At 46.2% G+C, this 8,529-nt stretch overlaps 1 protein-coding gene across 1 annotated transcript; it reads left to right on the top strand.

Moving 5' to 3' along the window:
• Window positions 1-743: 743 nt before the first annotated feature.
• Window positions 744-7,459, top strand: LOC100682437 (NAC domain-containing protein 78). The gene is made up of 5 exons (XM_044573514.1): window positions 744-1,317; window positions 1,553-1,762; window positions 5,584-6,333; window positions 6,423-6,549; window positions 6,817-7,459. The coding sequence occupies exons 1-5, from the start codon at window positions 841-843 to the stop codon at window positions 7,191-7,193; spliced, it is 1,941 nt and encodes a 646-aa protein (XP_044429449.1). The 5' UTR covers window positions 744-840; the 3' UTR covers window positions 7,194-7,459.
• Window positions 7,460-8,529: the final 1,070 nt, after the last annotated feature.

The raw sequence follows: 8,529 nt of genomic DNA, 5'->3' as shown, positions 1-8,529 counted from the left end.
TTGCTCCAAGGTTCATCTTTCTTGTCCAAGCTAGGCCCTTCATTTGTATGCAAAACAAATGTATCCAATTTAGACAGCATCATATTCTCATGAATATTAGAATCGTTACCAAGAAACGAAAGTACCTGATAATTCAATTGGCGTGCGCGAGCTCTAGTAATTGGTCTAGTATGTATAGCAGCAGGGGCTGTGGGTGTAACAATGATATTCATGTCTTCATCAGGAGATGCAAGGTAGGCAAACGACGGAGCATCCTTCCTTCTTATGGCCACCAAGACCAATCCGGGTCGGGCACTCCATGGTTTTGTGTTGGAGACGGACTCCAACTCGATCCAAATCAGAGAAGAACCACATTGGAGTAAGAGGTTGGAGATTGAGGAGGCTGCGGGAGACGCCGGAGAAGATTAGGAGCGGATATGGAGGGGAAGGAAAACAGGGCGCGGACGGCTGGAGAAGAAGACCGGCGGCTGGCGGCGGCGCCATACCGTATAGATCGAGGAGCACCGAAGGAAGCCGTGTGTATTCAATTCCACTCTAAAAAGGACCACTGGTTGAATATACTAAAATACGGGGAGTTTTGTGCAAAAATGAAACGTTTTTCCAGATCCATTTAGAAAGGGACGGCGGGTTCAATTATCAGAAAAGATAAGGATGTTTTTGCAAAATTGCCGCGACGGTGAACCCGGCAGAGGATGTCCCGAAAACGCCCCTGTTCTTTCTTATAGCCCAAGCCATCCCTTCTTCCCGGAGAGAGACACCCCCCTCCAGAACTTTCCCCAATCCAATCTCCCAATCCAATCTTCCCTCTCCTCTCCTGGAACCCTAAGCCTCCTCAGGTACATGACCCACCCTTCCTCGTCCTCCTCCTCCGCCCCGGCGGCCGCGCCGGATGACCCGACCTCCCTTGCCCCGGGCTTCCGCTTCCACCCAACAGACGAGGAGCTCGTCTCCTACTACCTCAAGCGCAAGGTGCTCGGTCGCCCGCTCAAGGTCGACGCCATCGCTGAGGTAGACCTCTACAAGGTCGAGCCATGGGACCTCCCGGCAAGGTCGCGCCTCCGCAGCCGCGACTCCCAGTGGTACTTCTTCAGCCGCCTCGACCGCAAGCACGCCAACCGCGCGCGCACCAACCGCGCCACTGCAGGAGGCTACTGGAAGACCACCGGCAAGGACAGGGAGGTCCGCCATGGAGCTAGGGTTGTCGGGATGAAGAAGACGCTCGTCTTCCACGCTGGCCGCGCGCCTAAGGGCGAGCGCACCAACTGGGTCATGCACGAGTATCGCCTTGAGGGCGATGGCGCAGCCGGGATCCCACAGGTATTGCCACTTTGGACACCGGCGATGGACTTGTGGATTAAGTAGATATTAGACTTCGATCGATTTTTTTCATACCTGATCCCAGTGGGCATTGTGCTATGACTGTACCAGGTCTTTTGCTACTGCGAGTCACGGGCAAAATTTTCGATCGCTAGGGTGGCAATGTTCTGTTTTAGTTGCTAATGACGCTTGAATGCAAATACAGCGATGCTGATTTTCAAACCATTGCGCACAGGATTCATTTGTAGTGTGCCGAATCTTCCAGAAGGCTGGGCCTGGTCCTCAAAACGGGGCACAGTATGGAGCTCCCTTCGTCGAGGAGGAGTGGGAGGCGGATGAGGATGATGATTTTGGTCCTCTGCCAGTGCAGAGGGACGTTTTTGGTGAGCATGAGGCTCCTGGTGCTATGGAGAAAGGATATCTTCAGATGAATGATCTCATTCAGGTATACCTACAACTTGCATGATTTTCTACTCACTGCTTGTTTTAGTAAAAGAAGCGTCTAGTTGGGTATAAAATGATATACTGCATAAAAGTCAGTTTATGTTGCATGCTTGCAGTTTGAGTTATACATAGATCAGCTTGAGTTGGCACTGAATTTGTTAGCCTTCTGAATCTGAAGATAATAACACATGCAGTTCTATTTCCTCGCACTAGTCCATATGTACAGTCAGGAGGGCTAGCGTACCAGCTCGTGTTCTTGTGTGTGTGTCGGCGCTCTCTGGGAGACAATGCCGAACACCTCCTCTTCTAGGTCTAGCACATGGGATGCGCCCTACGGGCCTTAGATATATGGGCAGGGCCCATACCGGTTCAACACTCCGCCTCAAGATGGGTGGTAGTAGATAGCTATCAACCCCATCTTGTCACATGCCAAGTTACAGTCCTTGTTCCTGGCCCCATCTTGTCACATGCCAAGTTACAGTCCTTGTTCCCGGCCCCCGTGTTACCCAGAGCTGACATGAGTAAGGCCGATGATCCCAGCATCAAGTTTTCCCTTAATGAAGAAGCGATCAATTTCCACATGTTTTGTTCTATCATGTTGAATCGGGTCATTGGCAATGCTTATAGCTGACTGATTGTAACACCACACTCTCAGGAGGGCCTTCCTCAGAAGTTTCAACTCGCTCAGTAGATTCTCCACCCAGAGCATCTCACTCAACCCTTGAGATAATGCTCTTTACTTAGCTTCTGCTGTTGATCTAGACACAACTCTGTTTGTTTCGTGCTTCTCCATGACACCAAATTTCCTCCCACAAACACACAATAGCCTGAAGTTGAACTTCTATCATCTTGACAACTTGCCCGATTAAAATCACTCTAACCATCCACCTCAAGATGTCCACTTGCAAACCACAACCCTTCCTCCTCTACGTTGATGTCCGTGAGCGATAACTCGATCTTCTGGACAACTCCCTGTTGAGGAACGATTTCCCCGTAGTTCGAGTCTGCGAGGAACTGAGTGAGCTGCTCGACAGCCTCAGCAAGTCCTTATGGTTCACCCATCTTTCTGACCAACTACACACAGCAGCTACTTACCCTTCTTCTCCCCCTGGCCACACACAGCAGCAGCAGCAGTAGTCCCGGCAACACCCTCAGTACTGCCTCCTCTTCCCTTTCCAGTCAGCCGCAACAAGCAACACGACCTGCCTCTCCTGCCTCTCTCCAGTCAGTCGCAGCAGCAAGCACCTCTGCTCCCATGTCCACACACCAGCAGCCCCAGCAAGCATGCACACACATCTTCCTACCACGCAGGCAACAGCAGGAGTACAGCAGCAAGCAACAACACCGTCAGCACCTGCACCCAGCAGCAGCAGCAGCACAGCCAACCTCCTCTAAATCTGCTGTTCCTCCTCTGCTGCCTTCTCGCCGCGTACAGCCTCACCTCCTCCTCTTCCTTCCCTGGGCCGAATGCAGCTGCTTCTCCGCCTCACACGCGCGCGCACAGCAGCCTCTTCTCCGGCTCACAGGACTGCCGCTGATCCGTGCCGGACCCCGCAGCCTCGCCGTCTGTCAGGTCCCCGCCGAACCTGGCGTCTGATACCATGTAGAATCAGGAGGGGTAGCGTACCAGCTCATGTTTGTGTGTGTGGGTGGCGGCGCTCTCTGGGAGACAACACCCAGCTCCTCCTCTTCTAGGTCTAGCACATATGCTGGGCCCTATGGGCCTAAGATAGATGGGCAGGGTCCATACCGGTTCAACACCATATATGCCCTTGTCTTAGTTTAACTGATTAGCATATGAGTTTTTTATCAGGTTACAACACCTTTTCTTATATTGCCCCTATATGTACAATTTTTTTACTGTAAAGTCTTACATATAAATACTATACAGTTACCCTAGCATGTAACAACAGGAAGACTTTGTCATACACTTTCCATATCAAAAAATATGTCCTGCAACGTCTACATACCGCCGATCCCATATATTACCTTATTAGGACAATATGTTCAACATTGTGATACTGTATTTGGTTGTATGCTGCTTGATAGTCAACAACCACCTCATTTTGGCGAATATAATGTAGTAGCACATTTATCAGTGATTTTCCTGTTTTATGGACTTCTTGAAGCTGTACTTTGTGCCGGGACCATGTTCATTAACTATTATAACTATGTTTTTAAAGCGTCCCTAAGGCGACGCCTAGGTGTCGAAGCGCTCCCCCTCCGCTTTGGAAAATCGACCGCTTTGGGCGCCTAGGCGTCCAAAGCGCCCGCCTAGGCGTCGCCTAGGCGCCAAAGCGCTCCCCCTCCCTAAGGCGGTAAGGCGTCGCCTTAAAAACATAGTATTATACACCAGTTATTAGAATAATTGCAAAAAGACAGCTCCCTTGCCATTAGCAACAAACAACAAACAAAGCCTTTAGTCCCAAACAAGTTGGGGTAGGCTAGAGGTGAAACAAATAAGATCTCGCAACCAACTCATGGCTCTGGCACATGGATAGCAAGCTTCCATGCACCCCTGTCCATAGCTAGTTCTTTGGTGATACTCCAATCCTTTAGGTCTCTCTTAACGGACTCCTCCCATGTCAAATTCGGTCTACCCCGACCTCTCTTGACATTCTCTGCACGCTTTAGCATTGGAATTTTTTTGGGTGCCTTCGCATTATCCATGGTCAAAGGGAGATGTTGATCGCTTTTCATAGCCAGAGTTAGAATTTTTTTCCACAATCCTGGCATTTGGTATGCTCACAAAATTTGCTATCACATCGTCGGTTCCATCTTTTACTTGAAGTGAAAAAAGTGGTTTGTGAATGAAATAATGGATATTTATATTTTCCCCATAAATCTGTAGAATGATGATTGATGGCACATAGTTTCATTCTAATCTGTTGTTGGTTTATTTGTCAAGGAAAAAGGTTCATAATATTACTGAGCATGTTTTGTGTCACGTTGGATCTAAGTTATTGTATCTTTCTCTGCACAGGGATGCTCCACTTCTTTCAGCATTGGGATTTAGCTTGTTTTACTTTGCATTAACGAATTCTATGTCATGCTGTCCAGCAAGACTGCTGACATGCATTGGCTTTTTGACATACATCTTTGTATTTCTATCAGGGTTAACTAGCAAGTATGAGATAATGACACACAAGAGTCATGATGTCATAGTATTCACTATTCAGGTCTATGAGCACTAAAAAGGTTGTAATTCTGTGTTGTCTTTTTTGTCTTTAATAACTTTATACTCCCTCCGTCCGGAAATACATGTCGGGGAAATAGATGTACCTAGATGTATTTTAGTTCTAGATACATCCATTTTTATCCATTTCTATGACAAGTAATTTGGGATGGAGGAATAAATGCCAACGCCATCTTTTGACTTTTCGGATGGTCAGCGCCGCCATAAACTCTATAACCAGTAAAAGATCAGACGAGACTGAACTTCACAAGGTCTGCGTGTCATAGATGATCAAACATACTCCCTCCGATCCTAAATATAAGTCTTTAGAGATTCCAATATGGACTAGATACGGATGTATATAGACACAGTTTAGAGTGTAGATTCACTCATTTTGCTCCGTATGTAGTCCATATTGAGATCTCTAAAAAGACTTATATTTAGGAACGAAGGGAGTATATATGTATTCTAAGCTATAATTCTGTTGAACCTAATAATTCTTTAGCATACTATATTTATCCATACAGGACTATTTTTTACTTTATTCGCATGCGATTATGCTTTATGGGTAATTTCTTTGTTTTGCTCTGATCATTTCTTTACCTAATATGCCAGTTTTTCTAACACACTTTTCCCCTCAAATTCAGGACTTGGCTGGTCAAAATGAGAATGGCAGTGTTGTTTTGCCGGTTTCTGACACTTCAAACACCAGCAGCCATTCTGAAGACGTAGAAGGAAATTCAGGGGACATTTTGAATGACCCAAGTCTTTGTTCTAATTTTCTTCAGTATATTCATCCTGGAGAACAAAATAGCCCAATGCTTGTTGAAAATATGTTATCTAATGCCAATGTTGGAGATTTTCTTAATAGTTCTAGCCCCAATGATGAATTCCTAGAGCTGAAGGATTTGGAGTTACCTCTAGGCAATGATTCCACTATCTGGCCTTCTGATGGTTGGGCCTGGAAAACAGCTTTCCCCTTGGATGCTGTAAACAGGTCCAACAATGAGGTTCCTCTGATCACTGGTGATCAGCCTTTCCAGCCAGATGAGTTGGCCCAGTTGTTGCAGACACTACAAGATGACTCCTCCCAGTTGGGCTCAACTATGACCGATCTCCCACACTCTTCTATTACAAATTCAGTCAAGCCAGAAGATGATTCTCTTGTGTATTTTGATGCACCCTTTGATAACTCAATGTTCAGTGATGGATTTAGACAGACGAATGAATTCCTTGGCTCCCCAGCAACCATTCTATCTGGTATCGAGACACTGGATGATGGTATTCCATACTATGATGCAATGGACGATAACTTATTTAATGATATGATGTGCTCTGTACAGCAGTCGGCTGGGAGCAGCTCCCATGTCTTTAATGGGCCAGTTCTTACTCAAGAGGTATGCTACCAGTTACATGTAAGAGATGAACTCACTGCACTTTGTGCAGATCATTGATGTACTCACACACAAATTTTCTACTTTTACAGGTCAACAATCCCAGCTATACATATAGTCCAACTCAAAAGGTTGTAGAACCTAATTTTGTAGTTGGGGCCCCGTCGTCCGCTAGGTTATCTGAAGCTGGTGGCCAGTTAAATTGTGTTGTTTTACCAGGTAATGTTATTATGGAAAAGAACAGGCCAGCTATCCTTTGCTATGTTTTGCTCTTTAGTACCTATTCAACTATTGATCCAGTATCTCTATCTATGTCACCCTGAGGGACGTTTGCAGTTATATTTACTTGCCCTGATTAAGCAAGATCATTTTGTGCATCTTGCAAAGAAAAACAAGCTTTTGGTTGTGCTTAATCAGGGCAATGTTAACTTGGATGTTGTAGCTGTAAATGAAGATTACTGAAAAGTTTTGGTATTGTGTTGACAGATTCTCAGGCTAAGAATGGCTCCATGGGAAAGCGTTTTGTAAAGATGCTGGATTCAATCTCGGCTCCCCCTGCTTTTGCAGCAGAGTTCCCAGGCAAATCCTTGTCTGGTGTGCACCCTAACACCATCAGCGTGTCTACCGAAGTAATCAGCATAGGAAGCTTAACTGTTGCTTCTCGACAAGGCAAGTGGTCGTTCCAGAAGGATGAAGACATGGAGCTTGTCTTCTCCACAGGTTTCCAGCCTGATAACCGCATACACTGTGGTGGCTGCAACACAGTGACTGCGGTGCTGCGCGGCGGCTTCTGTCTCTTTTTCCTGTCAGCAATAATGCTCCTGGTGAGCTACGAGGTGGGCCTGTGCATCTACGGCAAGTAACCTGGCCTGCCCGCCCGGTATTGGGTATAAAAATATTATTATGACGTTAGGTAATTGTATGTGTGTTGAGGCGAGAACCGGGGACCTCCTGATGGCCTAAATGTATGGCATTGCATGACATGACCTCTTCGACAGCATTAGCGGTGCCGTTTTGCAGCCCGCGAGTTAGTGCTGTATCAATGAATTCCTCCAGTGATATTAGTATTTTAGAACTGCTTAATAATCAAGGGTAGCCGTCATGTGCATTGCTGCCTGCCTTTAACATAGTGTTTTGAGCCTAAAAAAAGACCTACCATCTGTGCTGCTTCGCCTCGTTCATCTGGAAGAGCAGGGTGCCGTCCCTTTGCCTGGCTGCTTGTAGGAGGATCAACACAAGGGGATGTTGTGCTGATTATCTCTCCCTCTGAGCGAAACGGCTGACCATCTTGTGTTCGGCTGCAATTTTGCCGCTGCATTTTGGATCTTGTTGGCACTCCGTCAATTTTGCCCATTTCCGTTTCTTTGGGTGATATCATGGGTCAATCATTTGCTTCATTAGTTTCAACAGTGCCAGCTGCGGAATTTGCTATTGGATTAGCCATTTTCTTATTACTTTTCAAGTCCAAGGGACTATTGCTGTCGAATCTATAAATTGCATTCAAGGTTAAACATAACTACAGGAGAGTTACCAAATATGTATAAAGTTCTTTTTTTTTGACGAAGTACAGCCTTGCTGATTTCATTCATTAAGAGAAAAGCAGAACACCAGAGTACAGGTCTTACATGTACAAGAATTACCGGAATCTAATGGGGAGACGGTACACAGAGTTTACAAGGTTAACCCTCTACAGTGGGGTCAACCTTCTCTAGTCCATTGCACCCCTTTGACACCAGCATATCTCCAAGTTCTTAACTCATCAAGAATGCCATCACAGATTTGCAGGAAGTTCTGCACCTTACCATGAAAATCCTATTGTTCCTCTCTTTCCAAATATGCCAACAAATGATCATGATTAAAAATGAGAGCTCATTGCGTCTGCTTGTAGTGGTCTGTTGAAGAGAGGAAATCCATCATTCCAGAAAACTTTGAAATGGGAATCTGAACTTGGTTAAGCAGAAGCCCCACACCCCAGCAGCAAAAGGGCAAGAGGTGAACAGGTGAGAGCCAGACTCCCCTCCTAATCTGCAAAGGGGACACAGAGGATTATGAGGCCAACCCCTTTTGGCGAGATTATCGGCCGTCAGGCACTTCCCTTGTACAACCAACCAGGCAAAGAATTGCACTTTAGGGGGGATTTTAATTTGCCATATGAGCTCCTGGAAAGGGAACTCAATCCTTCCCCAGAATTGATACAGA

This window comes from Triticum aestivum, chromosome 7A, assembly GCF_018294505.1.
Source record: "Triticum aestivum cultivar Chinese Spring chromosome 7A, IWGSC CS RefSeq v2.1, whole genome shotgun sequence".
Lineage (NCBI taxonomy): Eukaryota > Viridiplantae > Streptophyta > Magnoliopsida > Poales > Poaceae > Triticum > Triticum aestivum.
This window is presented reverse-complemented; position numbering and strand designations above follow the sequence as displayed.